General features: G+C 37.3%; 1 protein-coding gene across 1 annotated transcript in view; it reads left to right on the forward strand.

Annotated features, from left to right (window-relative positions):
- acaca.L (acetyl-CoA carboxylase alpha L homeolog) overlaps positions 1-20,904 on the forward strand; it is a 253,393-nt gene that overhangs the window by 104,303 nt on the left and 128,186 nt on the right. Inside the window, 4 exon segments of the mRNA XM_041581952.1 lie at positions 9,903-9,959; positions 11,725-11,769; positions 13,808-13,849; positions 15,316-15,531. Of these exon segments, the coding sequence (XP_041437886.1) occupies positions 9,903-9,959; positions 11,725-11,769; positions 13,808-13,849; positions 15,316-15,531 (360 nt within the window).

Consider the following 20,904-nt stretch of genomic DNA (forward strand, 5'->3'; position numbering starts at 1 on the left):
ATAACTGCTGACACATAAATGCACCTTTTTTTGCAGAGTTTCTTGAGTTAGGACTGTTTCACATCAATGCCCAACACTATTCCTATTCCTAGTTGTCCTTCAGTAGTTAAAGAAAAGCCCTGTTATGTGCCACCTGATAGTATATTCTCTAGCCAATCCAGTCAATTAGGCTATTGTATGAAATATGTGTTTGAGATGTAGCTTACAGTTTATTGACATTCATGGTTTTTGATGGTCTCATTGAGTAAAGCCTACATTTTCATAGCATGAATATAAGTTGAGCATATCTTCCTCACCCAAACCACATCATTTGTACTGCATATACCACCTTGTATTAAAAAGTTTTGATACATACTAACCCCACACGGTCCACCTTACGCGTTTCGTACCCACCCGCACTTAGTCATAGGTGTCTCTGGGAGCCGGTGGGTATGAAACGCGTAAAGTGGACCGTGTGGGGTCAGTATGTATCAAAACTTTTTAATGCAACTTTAAATAAATTTATATTTTTTTACCAATGAAAAAGCCTGGGGACACATCTTTAGATATAACTGTGTTTATGCGGATTGCTAAAACTAAATATTGATATAATATTTGTCCCCCCCAAAGTGATTTACAGTTTCCTTCTCCTTAAAGGAGTCAGAAAGTTGTTTACCACTTGGGGTGCCAAATGTTAGGCACCCCAAGTGAATGTATTTGCACTGCCTTGCAAAAGTATTCACCCCCCTTGGCCTTTTACCTATTTTGTTACATTCCAACCTGTTATTTAAATATTTCTTAATTTTATGTGATAGATCTGCACAAAATAGTCTAAGTTGGTGAAGTGAAATGAGAAAAATATATATAAAAAGATAAAAAACTGAAAATGTCATGTGCATATGTATTCATCCCCATGCCATGAAGCCCCTAAAAAATCCTGGTGCAACCAATTACCTTCGAAAGTCACATGTGAAATGAAGTCCACCTGTGTGAAATCTAAGTGTCACATGATCTGTCAGTATAAACAGACCTTTTCTGACATGGTACCACAACAAACATGCCAAGAGAGGGCCGCCCACCAAAACTCACAGACCGGGCAAGGAGGACATCAATCAGAGAGGCAGCACTGAGTCCAAAGGTAACCCTGAAGGAGTTGCAGAGTTCCACAGCAGAGACTGGAGTATCTGTCCATAGGAACATAATAAGCTGTACACTCCATAGCTGGGCTTTATGGAAGAGTGGCCAGAAAAAAGCCATTACTTAAAGTCAAAAATAAGAAGGCACATTTTAAGTTTGCCAAAAGTCATGTGGGCGACTCCCCAATGTATGGAGGAAGGTGCTCTGTCAGATGAGACTAAAATTTAACTTTTCGGCCACCAAGGAAAATGCTATGTCTGGCGCAAACTCAACACATCCCATCACCCCAAGAACACCATCGACACTGTGAAACATGGTGGTGGCAGCATCATGCTGTGGGGATGTTTTTCAGCAGCATACCTCCCAACTGTGCCGTTTTTAGAGGGACAGTCCCTCTTTTGACAGCTTAACCCGTAGTCCCTCATTTGTACTGAGAATGCCCATTTTTCTCTCCACTGAACAGCCAGAAAAAGAAACAACGTTTCTAACTTAATTGGCTTTTGGCAGAGGGCCCAGAACAGCCACAGCTGAATATAAGATACTTTTGTAACAATTTAGAGATGAGGATAAGAAAATTTTAACAATATAAGATAACAAGTCCCTTGGGAAATGCTAGACTCACAGCTTAAATGACAATTCACCTTAATTAGCAAAATTGTAATAACTGAAAAAAAACACAGAAATATGTTTTCAAACTTTCAAAACCTGCCAAATTTTGTAAAATGAACATGGTAATTAAGGTGTGTATGCACAAAAATGGGCGTGGTCAAAAAATTCAGCCCTATTTTTATTTCCAAAATGTTGGGAGGTATGCAGCAGGGACTGGGAAACTGGTCAGAGTCAAGGGAAAGATGGATGGTGCTAAATACAGGGATATTCTTGAGCAAAACCTGTGTCAGTCTGCCTGTGATTTGAGACTGGGACGGAGGTTCTCCTTCAAGCAGGACAATGACCCGAAGCATACTGCTAAAGCAACACTCGAGTGGTTTAATGGGAAACATTAAAATGTGTTGGAATCTCAATCCAAATGAGAATATGTGGTCAGACTTGAAGATTGCTGTTCACAATCTAAAAACCATCCAACAGCAGTTTTGTCTTGAGGAATGGGAAAAAATCCCAGTGGCAAGCTCATAGAGATTTATACAAAGCAACTTGCAGCTGTAATTGACGCAAAAGGTGGCTCTACAAAGTACTGACTTTAGGGGGGGGGGGCAGTTATGCACCCTGAAGATTTCTGTTATTTTGTCTTATTTGTTGTTTGCTTCACAATAACTGAAAAAAAACATATTTAAAGTTGTAGGCATGTTCTGTAAATGAAATGGTGCAAACTCTCAAACAATCCATTTTAATTCCAGTTTGTGAGGCAAACAAACAAAGCATGAAAAAAGCAAAGGGAGGGGAAGAGTTTTGCAAGGCACTGTACTTACCTGAAACCCCGGGCCGGTGCTCCTATCAGCAGAAAACTGCACCGGCTTTGGGTTATTCCAGCGAGGACCACAGAGAGCTCCTCTTCCGGCTTCTTCTTTCTTCTCGCTGCTACGCATGCTCATTAGAGTGAAAAGCCGAACTTTCTACTGTGCGTGCGTCTGCCTCGGGAAATTTTAAGAAAGAAGAAGCTGGAAGAGAAGCGTTCTGTGGTGCTCGCGGGAATAACCCTGGCCTGGTGCAGTTTTCTGCTGCACTGACTTGGGATTTCAGGTGAGTAAATACATTCACTTAGGGGTGCGTAACATTTGGCACCCCAAGTGGTAAATGACTTTCCTTCTCCTTTAAACTACACCTATGTTTTTTTATACTACTTGTAAAATTGCAGAAGTGTGCAGGGTATATTGGGATTAGAAATATGCACTAAAATTCTATATTGCATAGACTGGTTTTCTGGTTTATTATTTTGAATTGTTAGTCCGTATCATGCTATACACTATTTCAACCTCTCCACTCAGCCAAGGATCAAAAATAAGCTTTCTCCTTGCTCAGACAGAACTTCTCCAGGCAGCAGGCTTTATTATAGTCTTCAGCTCTGTTTGCAGACACAATACATACATCATAATTACCCTTTGGCCCTGTGTACATACTGAGGCTTGATTGCCATTTTGACTTCATAGCTCAGTTTTTGCTGCTCCTTACTTATACCTGAGATAATATCAATGTACCTTTCTTTTCTGTTTTTCAAGTAGAGAAAAAAATCTGCATTTCTTTTTGAAAAAAGAAAAAAAAAATCAAACAGAAGCAGAAAAAGACTAGTTCTGATTTCCATTTGCATCAACCTCCAGGCAGTGGGAGGGAAAAAACATTTAAACATCTACTAGAATGATCCAAATTGTCTAAATAATCTCTCAGCCCCAGCATGTTTATAGAAATTAGGATCATATACTTGTAAATGACTTGCCGAGGAGATGGAAGCAGTCAGCGTTAATGGAGTTTCTCCAGGTGCTGCTGCCTAATCGCCTGGTTATAACTGTAGACTGGCTGGGAACCCTACATTATTACAATGTAATCAGAATCCTGTTGCTATGCTGTTATTATCTGCCACTTGTGGAATTTTAAAAGCAATAACAATTTTGATTTTAAAACCCTGAGTATTAAAGTTATTTTCTTTTCCGAACAGTAATATTATTGCAGATGCTTGCTATAAGGTTTTTTTTTGCCTTAATTGCACACAGCTTTTTTTACCCCATTTTCTCCTCCTCAGAGGCTGAGTAGATTGTTCTTTCAGTTCTTGTGATTTTGAGGGACATTAAGCACTATATGTGTCTCTACAGTGTGATGATTTCTTATTGCTGATCTGAAAGTACATGTTTGAAAAAATGTATTTTGTACACATCTTTCAATACATCTATACATGTGTGTATATATATATATATATATATATATATATATATATATATATATATATATATATATATATATATATATATATATATATATATATATATATATATATACATTCCCCACAATCACAGCACGTTTAGAAGTATCTTTTTGGCCTGGGTGCGTGTATCCAATGTTGTCTGTTATCCTCCAAAGTAGAGACCGCACTCACAGGACTTACGAAAATTTAAAATATTTTATTGTAGAAAACTAATTTTCTGCAATAAAATATTTTATAAGTCCTATTAGTGCGGTCTCTACTTTGGAGGATTATATATATATATATATATATATATATATATGTATGTATATATATATATATATATATATATATGTATATATATGTATATATATATATATATATATATATATATATATCTATATATGTATATATATGTATATATATATATATATATATATATATATCTATATATGTATATATATATATATATATATATATATATATATACACATACTGTGTATGTGTGTGTGTGTGTGTGTGTGTGTGTGTGTGTGTGTGTGTGTGTGTGTGTATATATATATATATATATATATATATATATATATATATATATATATATATATATAGATACAGTGGTGTGAAAAACTATTTGCCCCCTTCCTGATTTCTTATTCTTTTACATGTTTGTCACACAAAATGTTTCTGATCATCAAACACATTTAACTATTAGTCAAAGATAACACAAGTAAACACAAAATGAGGGTTTTTATTATTTAGGGAGAAAAGAAAACCAAACCTGTGTGAAAAAGTAATTGCCCCCTGAACCTAATAACTGGTTGGGCCACCCTTAGCAGCAATAACTGCAATCAAGCGTTTGCGATAACTTGCAATGAGTTTTTTACAGGGCTCTGGAGGAATTTTGGCCCACTCATCTTTGCAGAATTGTTGTAATTCAGCTTTATTTGAGGGTTTTCTAGCATGAACCGCCTTTTTAAGGTCATGCCACAACATCTCAATAGGATTCAGGTCAGGACTTTGACTAGGCCACTCCAAAGTCTTCATTTTGTTTTTCTTCAGCCATTCAGAGGTGGATTTGCTGGTGTGTTTTGGGTCATTGTCCTGCTGCAGCACCCAAGATCGCTTCAGCTTGAGTTGACGAACAGATGGCCGGACATTCTCCTTCAGGATTTTTTGGTAGACAGTAGAATTCATGGTTCCATCTATCACAGCAAGTCTTCCAGGTCCTGAAGCAGCAAAACAACGACAGACCATCACACTACCACCACCATATTTTACTGTTGGTATGATGTTCTTTTTCTGAAATGCTGTGTTACTTTTACGCCAGATGTAACGGGACGTGCACCTTCCAAAAAGTTCAACTTTTGTCTCGTCGGTCTACAATATTTTCCCAAAAGTCTTGGCAATCATTGAGATGTTTTTTAGCAAAATTGAGACGAGCCTTAATGTTCTTTCTGCTTAAAAGTGGTTTGCGCCTTGGAAATCTGCCATGCAGGCCGTTTTTGCCCAGTCTCTTTCTTATGGTGGAGTCGTGAACACTGACCTTAATTGAGGCAAGTGAGGCCTGCAGTTCTTTAGATGTTGTCCTGGGGTCTTTTGTGGCCTCTCGGATGAGTTGTCTCTGCGCTCTTGGGGTAATTTTGGTCGGCCGGCCACTCCTGGGAAGGTTCACCACTGTTCCATGTTTTTGCCATTTGTGGATAATGGCTCTCACTGTGGTTCGCTGGAGTCCCAAAGCTTTAGAAATGGCTTTATAACCTTTGAAATTGAACTCAGGTGTGATAAACCACAGCTAAGTTATTTTTTAACAAGGGGGGCAATCACTTTTTCACACAGGCCCATGTAGATTTGGAGTTTTTTTTCTCCCTTAATAACGTAAACCTTCATTTAAAAACTGCATTTTGTGTTCAATTATGTTATCTTTGACTAATAGTTAACGGTTTTTGATGAGCAGAAACATTTAAGTGTGACAAACATGCAAAAGAATAAGAAATCAGGAAGGGGGCAAATAGTTTTTCACACCACTGTATATAGATATATATATAGATATATAGATATATATATATATATATAATGTGTGTATGTATATATTATATATTATATTGAAACAAGCTGGCTGCTTGTACACATAACTTTTGGGGGAATTAGCAAAGGACAATGGAGTAATAAGACCGTGACACCATTGACGTCATTTCAGCACAAACATCAGGGCCAGAACTAGGGGTGGGCAGAAGAGGCACATGCCTAGCGCACAAAGCTTAGGCGGTTGCCAGGCACATAATTCATAAGCAGCCTACCCCTAGTCCGCCTCTGAAAAAGGTTGAGTTCAAAGCGTCACTGCGGAGACATTAAGAGCTAAAGCCGCCTTTTTCCAGATTTTCTTGGCCACTCTGTCACAATATATATATATATATCTATATCTATATCTATATATATATATATATATATATATATATATATATATATATATATATCTATATATATATATTTATATTTATATTATTCTAAATATGTGATAACTTGTGTTTTCTGTATAAGCAGACTTTCCATATTGTGGAACACACGGTGCATTAAAGAGAAACTGACATCAGAAATTAATACCTCTTTTTCAGAGGTTAATATTAAGAGGTTGCAACATCCCCTTAATCACTTAGGATTCCATCTCCTCCTCTAACTCACTCTGGCCCCCTCCCTTGGGAATTTACTGTCCCTTTTGTCTTCTGAGCATGCTTAGTTCTTCTCAGCTCAGATTACTAATCATGCCCTATCCAGCCTAGCAGCCATTTAAAAGATGGCATAACTGGTTACCATAGAATAGCTGTCTGCTCCTATTTTTCTCCTAAACTCCTCTTTTGAGCTCAGCTTAGGCATTACATTTTTTTACATCTAACATTACATTTCTTTGCATGCTATTTATAATTTTGTCATAAAAATATCTACCCAATGCTTACGCGACACGACTGTCGGATGCAGACGCAGCATGCATCGTCTGCATCCAACAGTCATGTCGCGTCGGAGCAATGCTTCGACTTCATCTGACATTTCTATCTCTCACCTTATTTCTGTCGCATGCTATTACGTTTTATCGCAGCATGTCGGATTGCGCCGAAAACATCCATGTACTCCTTCCCTTAGGGAAAAGGCAATTAGAAAAAAAAATTTCTAAACTCTTTGAGTGCCATAGTTAGCTCCAAATGGATGGTATAGTTTCGACAAGCTGACTGAAAACATACATAACAGCACTGGCAAATATAGTCATTTTATGCAGGCAACATAGATTCTATGATAGGTGGCAGACCTTTTTAGGTGTTTAGTATTTATAGGCAAGATCTACAATTTTTCAGAATCCGCAGAGCTTTGCTTGATGAAGTACTCCAAGGCTAAAATACAAGTACAATAGCTCATAGTACAAGTTGATCCAGGGACTGGTCCATTAGCCGTCTTGGAGTCAGGAAGGAATTTGTCCCCTTCTGAGGCACATTAGAGAGGTTTCAGAAGGGTTTTTTTGCCTTCCTGTGGATCCGCTAGCAGTTAGGCAGGTTATATATAGACATAAAAGGTTGCACTCGATGGACGTGTCTTTTTTGCTGTTTTTTTACTTACGTTACTATGTTAATTGTCTGAGAATGCTGGGAATTAAGATGAATAATGGCTGTGAAGCTATAGGCCTTCTATCAGTGCTCTAGGGTTAAAAAAATGTTAAAATAACTGCAATATTTTACCTACAACTAGGGTAGATTCTACCTAGTAAAGCATTATCCCCTAAGGGTACTGGAGTTGCACTGACTAATTCTCATGGGTGTAGACTTTCATTTCATACTCTGCACAATGACCTGCACATAGAGATAGGACATTGACAGAGGCAGGCAGCTACAGTACATATATTCCCAGAGCTGAAAATACAGCTGACATGTTCATCTTCTCTGTATGGTAATGCAATGTCCACACTGTCTGAATGTTATAGCATTTGCATGATTTGTCTTAATGTAAAAAAGCACAAAAAAGGCAAAAATGCTAACCAACGTTCAATGTCATTTTATTTTCTAAAATCTATCCTTTTGTTTTCATTCATAAGTAAAACCAGAACGTTTCATTGTAAGGCCATCTCATTCACACATTTATATACTGTAGATACGTGTTTTCAGATTTGGTCTTTTTTAGACATCTGGTATAAAGGACTGTTTGCTTATTATCAGCCCCTTAAAATGAATGTGTAACCAGCACAATAAACCTGCACTGTTTAAACACAAGAACATCAGCCTTCATCTAGCACATAACATGGCCTGATTTACTTACGCAGATGTTAAATTGCATCAGTGTAGTAATCCACTGTAACTCATAGCAATTGGTATTTAGCTTTGATCAGCAATTTTTAAGCAAAGAACCAAATGTAATACAGGTATGGGTCCTGTTATCCAGAATGCTTGGGACCTTGGGTTTTTCGGATAATGGATCTTTCCGTAATATTTGGGTCTTCATACCATGGGGGAAATTTACTAAAGGGCAAAGTGGCTAAAGCTGGTGAAAATTCGCCAGCTTTACTTCATTTTGCTACTTTGCCGATTTACTAACGGTCACTGGCGTAATTTTTCTGGCGTAATTTCGCAAAGGAGATAGACTCTGGCGAATTTTCGCTCTGGCGAAAGATCGTTACTACGCAAATTCACGAAGTATTTGATTTTTACTGACCGTTACCTCGATTGCCAGACTTGCCTTCGCCACCTCAGACCAGGCAAAGTGCAATAGAGTAGATAGGAGTTCCTCAAAAAAAAGTTGAACATTTTTCTAAGTCCCAAAAAAACGCTGGCGTCTTTTCCTTTTTACAGGGTGATAGGCTGAAAAAGATTGAAAAATGTTTTTGGGGTACCCTCCTTCCCCCCTACATTTGATAACATATGGCACCTAAACTATACTGTGAACACATGTGTAGGACATTATAACAACTCTATATAATTTTATTAACGTTCCCTGGCCTTGTGTAGTGTAATGTATTTGCTGCAGCATATACAGCCATTGTACTTTAACTGCACGCCGTATGAAAATTAGCCAAGGCTAGCGTAATTTCAAACTGTTGAGCGTATTTTCGCTAGCGAAAACTTCACCAGAGTTCGGTACCCTGTGCGCAACTTTGGATCTTCGTGAATTAGCGTTGTCCAGGCGAATTTAAGCCTGGCGAAGTTTTGCGATGTGCGCAAAGCCATCGCTGGAGAATTTTTGCCGGTTAGTGAATTTGCCCCCTTAAGTCTACTAGACAATCATGTAAACATTAAATAAACCCTGAGGCTGGTTTTGCCTCCAGTAAGGATTAATTATATCTTAGTTTTGATCAAGTACAAGCTACTATACTATATTATTACAAAGAAAAAAAGGCAATCATTATTTAAAATTTCGATTATTTGGATAAAACTGAGTTTATGGGAGATGGACTTTGCTTAATTCGGAGCTTTCTGGATAACAGGTTTCCAGGTAACGGATCCCATATCTGTACTGTATTTTATTGAAACTTTGAACGAAAGACACATTTAGGGGCAGATTTACTATGGGTCGAATATCGAGGGTTAATTAACCCTCGATATTCGACTGGGAACTAAAATCGTTCGACTTCGAATATCGAAGTCGAACGATTTTGCGCAAATCCTGCGATCGATCGATTAAATCCTTCGAATCGAACGAATTCGATCGAATTCGATCGAATTTAACCAATTCGATGGTCGAAGTACCCAAAAAATACTTTGAAATTCGAATTTTTTTACATTCGAATTCTTCACTCGAATTTTGTAAATCTGCCCCTTATAGTGTTATGAATATGACTGCTACAATCTGTTTCCTTTTTTCTTCTTTTTTAAATTGTACTAAAATAATTTTATAAAAATTTAAATAATGTAAGGCAACCTCCCATATCTACATTGTACAGTATATGTTTTCTATTCAACAGAAAGCCGTGTTAATGGATCATGGTATTCGTCGACTGACATTTTTGGTAGCACAAAAGGTAAATGTTTCATTTTTTTTAATGCCTGTTTTTAGGGATGCACCGAATCCACTATTTTGGATTCGGCCAAACCCCTGAATCCTTCTCGAAAGATTTGGCCGCATACCGAACCAAATCCGAATTTGCATATGCAGATTAGGGGTGGGAAGGGGAAAACAATTTTTACCTCCTTGTTTTGTGACAAAAAGTCACGTGATTTCCCTCCCCGCCACTAGTTTGCATATTGAAATTAGGATTCGGATTCGGTTCGGTAAGGCAGAAGGATTCGGCCGAATGCCAAAACGAATCCTGGATTCGGTGCATCCCTACCTGTTTTGTTCAAATATTAGGAAATCCATGCACAGCATTCTACTTAAGCTTGTTAGTCTTGTTAGTATTCTTTTTCTTTATTGCAACGTATGCAATTCCAGAAAATGTGAAAAGGGGAAACTCATCTTAGTTTGATTAGCCATTGGTACTCTCAGGGACCTTTCTCAAGGGACCTACATCTCCATGGGTATGTTTTTCCCATTGATCATCATATGCAAGCAAATGTATTTGTGTGGTTGGAAAGGGCTGGAAACATGTTGCCTACCACTATGTAGGCTGCGGAGTGATACCTTTAATACACAACATTTCTACATTTCAAGTTCTTAATTACCCACTGTTATCGTTGTTTGTCATTTATACTTTTTCTTTTAATAGTCCATAGAAGAGTTATTCTTGAGTTTTTCTAAAGTGTGTTACTTTATCCAGGGTTAAAGGGGATCTGAACACAAACAAAGTTTAGTTGGTGTAAATTTACATAGAATATTTTTATGAGCCCATTTGTAATCTACGTTATTTTTCAACAATTAATGGGTTCTGAGATATTAACAGTTTAACGGGGGAATGTAATAAAAGTCGGTAATGGAAAAACTATTAGCAATGCGGAAAATGTTATGCCTTTGCGCAAACAAATTTTGCTTTGCATGGATTTTATATAGCTTTTGCGAACCCGGAAACTGTTTAGCGACCACTTCCGACAGTGGAAGACCGTTTGCAAATTTTATAGTTTGCACCAATGCGCAGTAAATGTAATAAAACTTCTTACTGAAAAAGTCGTTATGTTTGCTCCTAAAGATTACGACACTTTCAAGCACTTCTTAAGAGTGCGCAATTCACATTCGCAATGCGCAATTAACATTCGCAATGCAATAACAGTAATAAGGAACAATATAACATTGCGAGATGTGGATTTTTATTCTTATTGGTGCAAATTGTTTTTCTCTTTGTGACTTTAATTACATTCCCCCCTATAACTGCTAGGTGGGCTTCAATTCAGCAACTCTTAACTGGATTTAATTAACCCTAGAGTTGCAGACTCTCAGTTGAACCAAAAGCCTAAGAAGTCTAAACTGCAAATATCTCATAAACCACTAAAAATGTAAATTGCGAAAGTGCTCAGGAAAACATTCTGAGTAAGTTTACATCAATTCAGTAATGTATGTACAGTATGTAGCAATTAAGTATGTATGTGTGTTTACATCTGTGTACTTCTCTATGGTCTATTGCACGTTTTATGGGGTTTTCCAATAGCATACATTTTAATTCTTCAAATATAATGTTTGATTAACTTTTCTTAATTTAATAGTGATGGTATGATCATTTTAAATTGGGATGATTTATATGTTACAACAATCTTAATTTCTTAACACCTATTTTAATTAAGTTAATTTAACGCTAATTGTCAGCTTTTTCCCCCTGCTGTTTGTTTCTATGTTTGGCTTTTCTGTGCCTACATAAGGATTTCAGGAAACAGGTCAACTGTGAGGTAGATCAACGATTTCAAGTAAGTACCATTAATCCAAGCTTTATTTGAAAAATTGAAATCCAGCTTTTAAAGGTGATCTAAAGTTAAAAAAATATGTTTCTAAGCACTTTTGATATTTACAACTGAATCCCAGTTGAGCCAAATGCCTGGGAATAAAGTGTTAAATGCAAATATGCTCAAAGAAGTATCCTCATTTACTGTACCTCTATTTATTTTTTTGAGTTTAGATACCCTGTTATGGGGTAATCTTTCCGATTTACTATGCCAAAAAACAAAGACCAAAATATATTCTTAATATTGTGTAGCGTTGTCTGTAGGATTTTTACTTCAAGTTGTTTTGGGTAATGTCTTCCTTTATAACAATGTTGCAATTTTACTGTATAGAAAAAAGAGCAGCCTGGTTATGTATGCACAGTGATTGACCCATACCTACCGTGACATTTGGTTCTGGTGGTAGAAGGATAAGCAGGGAATGGGAATCTTATTCAAAAGACAATTTTGTGGCTTTGCAATTTTTAGCACTTTGGGCTGCATTTCTAAATAACGTCTAAAATCTATTGTTATAGCAAAATTATTAACTAATTAAAGGGCTGAAGCATTTATGATTTCATAGTTAACTAAAATGCTGAACAGAACCATTTTAAGTCTTGCCAACTTTTGCTGGTGCGGAACGTAGGCTTAGGGCTCTCTGCGCGCCTAGGAGATATCCATCGCCATGCATGAAATGCATGCAACATGTCTGATGTCCAGAAGATAAAGGAAATCGCAGGTAAAAACGACATATATCCGACTTCACACTGTGTCTTCATCCGTCAGTCACCTGTAATTTCTCATTCACTTCCTTCTGGACATCGCATGGCAACGGATCGCTACTTGGCCCGTCTTGGAGTTCAGCCCTTAATGTCTCTAACTGATCGCCTCACTCTTGATAATTCTACTGAACTGACACACCAGTTATCACAATTTTTTGATGAGGTATGGTGAGTCCAGAAGTAAAAGGGCCAAATGTTTTTTTTGAAGGGGCCACACACACACAGATGTTTCAACAGTTCAGAATAAAATTAACCACAAATCTGTATGCAGTGTAGTTCAATTTATCTTAATGTGATATAAACTTGCATACAATAAAATGTGTTCTCTTAGTCTAGGGCCTCCTGTGTGCATCATTATATAAGATACTCAAGATTTTTTTAAAAGTAAAGCTACAACTGTTATATAAAACAACCCTCAGCTTATAAAATAAGTGGGATACCTTGATGAACATTCTATTGCTATGGTTTCCTCCCATACTAATTCTTTATAAACGCATATCAGCATGATATCCACCTTCATGCAATAATTGAAAATCACCGGCCTTCAAAATAGAGCTACCATGTATTTAGACCTGCTAATAAACTTTTCTAAGGACTTTGGGTTTCTTTTTGTTTTAATTACAGTCTGCATAATTAGTTCACAGCATGTATAGGTGGTGGAGCCCTGCTCCAACTAACTTCCAATTTTCTCATCTCATTAGGTTTTTAACATGATTATTAGTATAATAATCAGCTATGATGATTTTTGTCTTTGGTTTCCACATTCTCGAATATGCGGGATACCTTGATTGGCTCATTTAAGCAAATTGTTTTGATCTTCTTGATGATGGTTGGCTGATTTGATCGCAGCAGGAGCGCAATTTGCATTTATGGCAAAGTCCTTTTTTTCTTGTTATTGTTGAAACACAATTAGATGTTTTTAAATTGTGATATTTGCCCATAGCATCAATGTTATTCCTTTAAAATAACTTAATTTATATATAATGTGACTCTGCTGTAATGACTCCTTGTAGCCTGAAGGAGAATGTTATCTATCTATTATATGAAAAGCTTTTCTTAATGTTAAGGGCTCATACGTCCTGGAGTTTGCTTGTTGAGTTTATTTTGTATGAATCAGCATTATGGTTATGGTATAATTTTGCTATACTGTGTTATACTTAGAAATGCAAACTGGTGGTGGATGTGAAACATTTAAGAAATGACCTAGTATTATCCAATGTTTATTTGTTTTTGTTTTTTTCCAGAGAGAATTCCCCAAATTTTTTACTTTCCGTGCAAGAAATAAGGTATGGATACCATTGATAGCTATTAAAATGTGTTTTAGCAAATTGTAATATTCTATGAGGTGTTTAAGATGCATAGTGGAGGAAAAAGTACATACATATTTGCAAGATTTTTTTAAGTGTGTGAAATTACAAGAGGACAAACTCTCTCCCCCCATTGTAAATTACAGTCATATGAAAAAGTTTGGGAACCCCTAATAATTCTTTGGAGATTTGTTTATCATTGGCTGAGCAACTTCCTTTTGGAAACAGTAGTATTTCAGCAGTGACATTAAGTTTGTTGGATTAACAGAAAATATGCATCATAACAAAATTAGACAGGTGCATACATTTGTTTAGTTAGTTGTTTAGTTGAGCCTCCTTTTGCAAATATAACAGCCTCTAGACACCTCCTATAGCCTTTGGATTCTGGATGGCAGTATTTTTGACCATTCATCCATACAAAACCTCTCCAGTTAAATTTGATGGCTGCCAAGCTTGGACAGCCTGCTTCAAATCATCCCATAAATTTAGATGATATTCAAGTCAGGGGACTGTGACAGCCATTGCAGAATATTGTACTTCTCCCTTTGCATAAATGCCTTTGTAGATTTCGAAGTGTGTTTAGGTGTCATCGGGGCTCATTTATCACCACTGGGCAAATTTGCCCGTGGGCAGTTACCTATAGCAACCTATCAGTGACTAGCTTTTTAAAGCCAGCTGCAAGTAAAACAATGAGTGCAACAATTTGATTGGTTTCCATGGTTTACTGCCCATGGGCAAATTTGCCCAGTGTTGATAAATGACCCCCATTGTCTTGTTGGAATATCCAACCCCTGCGTAATTTCAACTTTGTAACTGATGCTTGAACATTATTCTGAAGAATTTGTTGATATTGTGTTGAATTCATCCCACCCTCCACTTAAACAAGGGAGGGTGGGAATAATGAAAGCACGTATCTAATTGGTTGATGTAGAGTTTATAAATGAAGCAAAGCTCACATCAATTTACGAACTTTTGTACACACACACACACAAACACACACACGAAAAAAATACAGGATTTTGATAACCATATGGAAGATGGTGTCATCTAATTGTAATTTAACCCTTAGGTATAGAGATTATAACATTCATTCATTTTCAAAGAGAGCATTTATTAATTTAGACGGAAAAGAATGGACACTGAATTAAATTTGCATTCTGTGGGTGCATCTGGTAGAATAAAGGATTCCAGGCATTCCCAGGTTGGTTGGGTTGAGCTTTGTCCATGCTCAATAGCGCAAAATCCTTCGACTTCGACAATAAATTTTATTTAGGTGGTGATATCGATTTCAGATTCAAAACTTTTGCTGAAAAAGAATGTAAGCTCTTACTTTCATTTTGCTGAAAAAGATTTTGAAGTTGGTTTATTGTCTTCATGATAAAACATAAAGTTTTGAGTTGGTTTTAACTTTTTCCATTTTATTCTCTTGTATGTTTTTTTCTAAGTTTGAAGAAGACCGAATCTACAGGCACTTAGAGCCTGCCCTTGCTTTTCAACTGGAACTGAATCGTATGCGTAATTTTGATCTGACAGCAATACCATGTTCAAATCATAAAATGCATTTGTATCTGGGTGCTGCAAAGGTTGAAGCAGGCACAGAAGTGACTGATTATCGTTTTTTTGTCCGGGCCATCATCAGGCACTCTGACTTGGTAACAAAGGTATGAATGAATTTACTTTGTTTCTTTATTGTACGGGACTCTATGGAGTCTTATGCATCAAACATATATGCTATACACCTTATATTAAATTTGTTGGTGCTGTATTTTTTTCCTGATGGATGATCTTAGAATTTAGTCATTAAATACAAATGAAAATATAAACTTATGGGAAGATTTCAAAAGGTCTCATGTAAATGGCTGTTACCTAAATACAAGTTTCTTAAGATTGCATACACTCAGGGGGTTATTTACTAAAACTTGAATTAATCGTATTTTTTTATTAAAACAAAGTTGACCAAACTCCCTTCCACTAATTGAACTCATTCATCAATAATGTTTCTCGGAAAAGTCAAAGCGAAAAAATTTTGAAACAATTCATATCTTACAATTGGAAAACTTCGATTTTATCGAATTGCCGCTGCAAAAACTTTTTTTGAATTATGGGACAAAATCCCAGACTTCTATCGGATTAATTAGAGTTTTCTCATTTAGAAACTCGGCCTGAATAATTAGAGGTTTATTAACCCTTTAAGTGCCAGCAGAATTTCACATTTTGATTACGCGAAATGCCAGCCGTTTTTGAAACATTTTGTGCTCTCTCACTTTAGGGGCATTTTCTGAGGGGAAACCTATAGTTTACCTAGGAAAACTATACATTGTTTTTTTCGGTAGAAACTGAGCTTTCTAAATCTGCCTGAGTTTTCATGTATTTCCACCTGTGCAAAAAAATTTATAGTGCTAAATACCAAAAAAAAATGAAAAATTACCATTTTTCATCGTATATCAATTTATACCAGAAAAATATTTCATTTTACGGATGAAAATCCAACTGATTTGGAAAGCCTTATGTCTCTCGAACGTGCCAATACCAGATATGTATAGTTTTAGGGAGATTTAGGACTTCTGTACCTCAAAAACTCCCGGCAGTATATTGCCGAATTTTGAAAGCACTAAGGCAGAAAACGGCATGCTTTAGATTCCAAGGCAAAAACTCCTGAAACCGTAGGTTTACACCAGAAAACCATACATTTTTGAAAAGTACACATTCTGCCGATTACAAAATGGGTAACTATGTCTCTCTACTCCCAACTACCAAACATAAAAGCTTGTCTGAACATAGCGGTTTTTCAAAAAAAAATTCAAAATTCTGAAAAATCATTTCAAAGGTTTTATTTTGCTGCTCCGCATATCCCAAACTATATTAGGTACCAAGAAAAAGCACCTGAAATATGATTGCCAGGGGTCCACTGAACAGTTTGATACCCATTATGCATAGGTTTACCAAAGTATCTGGCATTTAGAGACACCAATATGAAGTTAGCACATCCAAATTGATCAGGACTTTACTTCAGCTACTGAGAAATCAACACATTGACTGCATTTTTTGTGGGGTAAAAACACAGAAATATATGTTTACCCCCCAAACCCATATATTTTTAGAAAGTACACATTCTACCGAATCTAAAATGGGTACCCATGCCTTTCTGCTCCAAACTACTGAGTCGCAAGGCTTTCCCAAAATTGTCAGTTTTGGTGAAATATGTGAAAATTGCCTCAAACCTTCAACTTCCCAGCACCATATCACCCATGTATCATTATGCACTAAGAAAATGCACCCTAAATATGATTGCCATGGTTCCTCTGAACATTTTGGTGGCCATTGTTCATAGGTTTACCAAAGTATCTGGCATTTAGAGGCCCCAAAATGAAGTTAGCGCATACAAACAGTCCCGTGGGTAACTTCAGCTAATGAAAAATCAACACATTGACTGCATTTTTGTGGGGTAAAAACACAGAAATATATGTTTACCCCCAAAACCCATATATTTTTGGAAAGTACACATTCTACCGAATCTAAAATGGGTACCCATGCCTTTCTGCTCCAAACTACTGAGTCGCAAAGCTTTCCCACAATTGTCGGTTTTGGTGAAATATGTGAAAATTGCCTCAAACCTTCAACTTCTCAGCACCATATCACCCATGTATCGTTATGCACCAAGAAAAAGCACCCTAAATATGATTGCCAGGGTTCCTCCAAACAGTTTGGTGGCCATTGTTCATAGGTTTACCAAAGTATCTGGCATTTAGAGGCCCCAAAATGAAGTTAGCGCATACAAACAGTCCCGTGGGTAACTTCAGCTAATGAAAAATCAACACATTGACTGCATTTTTGTGGGGTAAAAACACAGAAATATATGTTTACCCCCAAAACCCATATATTTTGGAAAGTACACATTCTACCGAATCTAAAATGGGTACCCATGCCTTTCTGCTCCAAACTACTGAGTCGCAAGGCTTTCCCACAATTGTCGGTTTTGGTGAAATATCTGAAAATTGCCTCAAAGCTTCAACTTCTCAGTACCATATCGCCCATGTATCGTTACGCACCAAGATAAAGCACCCTAAATATGATTGCCAGGGTTCCTCCAAACAGTTTGGTGGCCATTGTTCCTAGGTTTACCAAAGTATCTGGCATTTAGAGGCCCCAAAATGAAGTTAGCGCATACAAACAGTCCCGTGGGTAACTTCAGCTAATGAAAAATCAACACATTGACTGCATTTTTGTGGGGTAAAAACACAGAAATATATGTTTACCCCCAAAACCCATATATTTTTGGAAAGTACACATTCTACCGAATCTAAAATGGGTACCCATGCCTTTCTGCTCCAAACTACTGAGTCGCAAGGCTTTCCCACAATTGTCGGTTTTGGTGAAATATCTGAAAATTGCCTCAAAGCTTCAACTTCTCAGTACCATATCACCCATGTTTCGTTACGTACCAAGAAAAAGCACCCTAAATATGATTGCCAGGGTTCCTCCAAACAGTTTGGTGGCCATTGTTCATAGGTTTACCAAAGTATCTGGCATTTAGAGGCCCCAAAATGAAGTTAGCGCATACAAACAGTCCCGTGGGTAACTTCAGCTAATGAAAAATCAACACATTGACTGCATTTTTGTGGGGTAAAAACACAGAAATATATGTTTACCCCCAAAACCCATATATTTTTGGAAAGTACACATTCTACCGAATCTAAAATGGGTACCCATGCCTTTCTGCTCCAAACTACTGAGTCGCAAGGCTTTCCCACAATTGTCGGTTTTGGTGAAATATCTGAAAATTACCTCAAAGCTTCAACTTCTCAGCACCATATCACCCATGTATCGTTACGCACCAAGAAAAAGCACCCTAAATATGATTGCCAGGGTTCCTCCAAACAGTTTGGTGGCCATTGTTCATAGGTTTACCAAAGTATCTGGCATTTAGAGGCCTCAAAATGAAGTTAGCGCAGACAAATAGTCCTGTAGGTAACTTCATCTAATGAGAAATCAACACATTGACTGCATTTTTGTGGGGTAAAAACACAGAAATATATGTTTACCCCCCAAACCCATATATTTTTGGAAAGTACACATTCTACTGAATCTAAAATGGGTACCCATGCCTTTCTGCTCCAAACTACTGAGTCGCAAGGCTTTCCCAAAGTTGTCGGTTTTGGTGAAATATCTGAAAATTGCCTCAAAGCTTCAACTTCCCAGCACTATATCACCCATGTATCATTACGTACTAAGAAAAAGCACCCTAAATATGATTGCCAGGGTTCCTCTGAACATTTTGGTGGCCATTGTTCATAAGTTTACCAAAGTATCTGGCATTTAGAGGCCCCAAAATGAAGTTAGCGCATACAAACAGTTCCGTGGGTAACTTCAGCTAATGAAAAATCAACACATTGACTGCATTTTTGTGGGGTAAAAACACAGAAATATATGTTTGCCCCCCAAAACCCATATAGTTTTGGAAAGTACACATTCTACCGAATCTAAAATGGGTACCCATGCCTTTCTGCTCCAAACTACTGAGTCGCAAGGCTTTGCCAAATTTGGCGGTTTTGGTGAAATATCTGAAAATTGCCTCAAAGCTTCAACTTTCCAGCATCGTATTGTCCATGTATCATTACCAGCATAAAGCATCCTAAATATAAACATACGGGTCTACTAAATAGTTTGATGCCCAATGTGCATAGATATACCAAACTATGTGGCGCACAGAGACCCCCAAATGACAATATGTATAGACATTTTCACGGCTGACGCGCTGGCTGCTGCAACATAACCACCCGGTGTGTGTATTATGCGACATTAGACCACCTAACAGTACAGAGACCCCAGAAAACCATATATTTTCAGAAAGTACACATTCTGACAAATCCAATATGGGTAAATAAGTGTTTCTACTACAAACTGCCAAACTGCAAAGCAATGCTGAACATAACGGTTTTTATCAAATTTCTGAAAATCGTCACAAAGCTTGAATTTTACCCCATTATATGCCCCACATTTCGTAACTTATCAGCATAAAACATCCTAAATATGAATGCCAGGGGTCTACTGAACACTTTGATGCCCAATATGCATAGATATACCAAACTATGTGGCGCACAGAGACCCCCAAATGACAATAGTGTATATACATTTTCACGGCTGACGCGCTGGCTGCTGCAATATAAGCACCTGGTGTGTGTATTATGCGACATTAGACCCCCCTAACAGTACAGAGACCCCAGAAAACCAGATATTTTCAGAAAGTACACATTCTGACGAATCCAATATGGGTAAATAAGTGTTTCTACTACAAACTGCCAAACTGCAAAGCAATGCTGAACATAACGGTTTTTATCAAATTTCTGAAAATCGTCACAAAGCTTGAATTTTACCCCATTATATGCTCCACGTTTCGTAACATATCAGCATAAAACATCCTAAATATGAACGCCAGGGGTCTACTAAATAGTTTGATGCCCAATGTGCATAGATATACCAAACTATGTGGCGCACAGAGACCCCCAAATGACAATAGTGTATATACATTTTCACGGCTGACGCGCTGGCTGCTGCAATATAAGCACCTGGTGTGTGTATTATGCGATATTAGACCCCCCTAACAGTACAGAGACCCCAGAAAACCATATATTTTCAGAAAGTACACATTCTGACTAATCCAATATGGGTAAATAAGTGTTTCTACTACAAACTGCCAAACTGCAAAGCAATGCTGAACATAACGGTTTTTATCAAATTTCTGAAAATCGTCACAAAGCTTGAATTTTACCCCATTATATGCCCCACATTTCGTAACGTATCAGCATAAAACATCCTAAATATGAACGCCAGGGGTCTACTGAACACTTTGATGCTCAATATGCATAGATATACCAAACTATGTGGCGCACAGAGACCACCAAATGACAATAGTGTATATACATTTTCACGGCTGACGCGCTGGCTGCTGCAATATAAGCACCTGGTGTGTGTATTATGCAATATTAGACCCCCCTAACAGTACAGAGACCCCAGAAAACCATATATTTTCAGAA

The sequence above is a fragment of the Xenopus laevis genome, chromosome 2L (genome assembly GCF_017654675.1).
Source record: "Xenopus laevis strain J_2021 chromosome 2L, Xenopus_laevis_v10.1, whole genome shotgun sequence".
In the NCBI taxonomy this organism is placed as follows: domain Eukaryota; kingdom Metazoa; phylum Chordata; class Amphibia; order Anura; family Pipidae; genus Xenopus; species Xenopus laevis.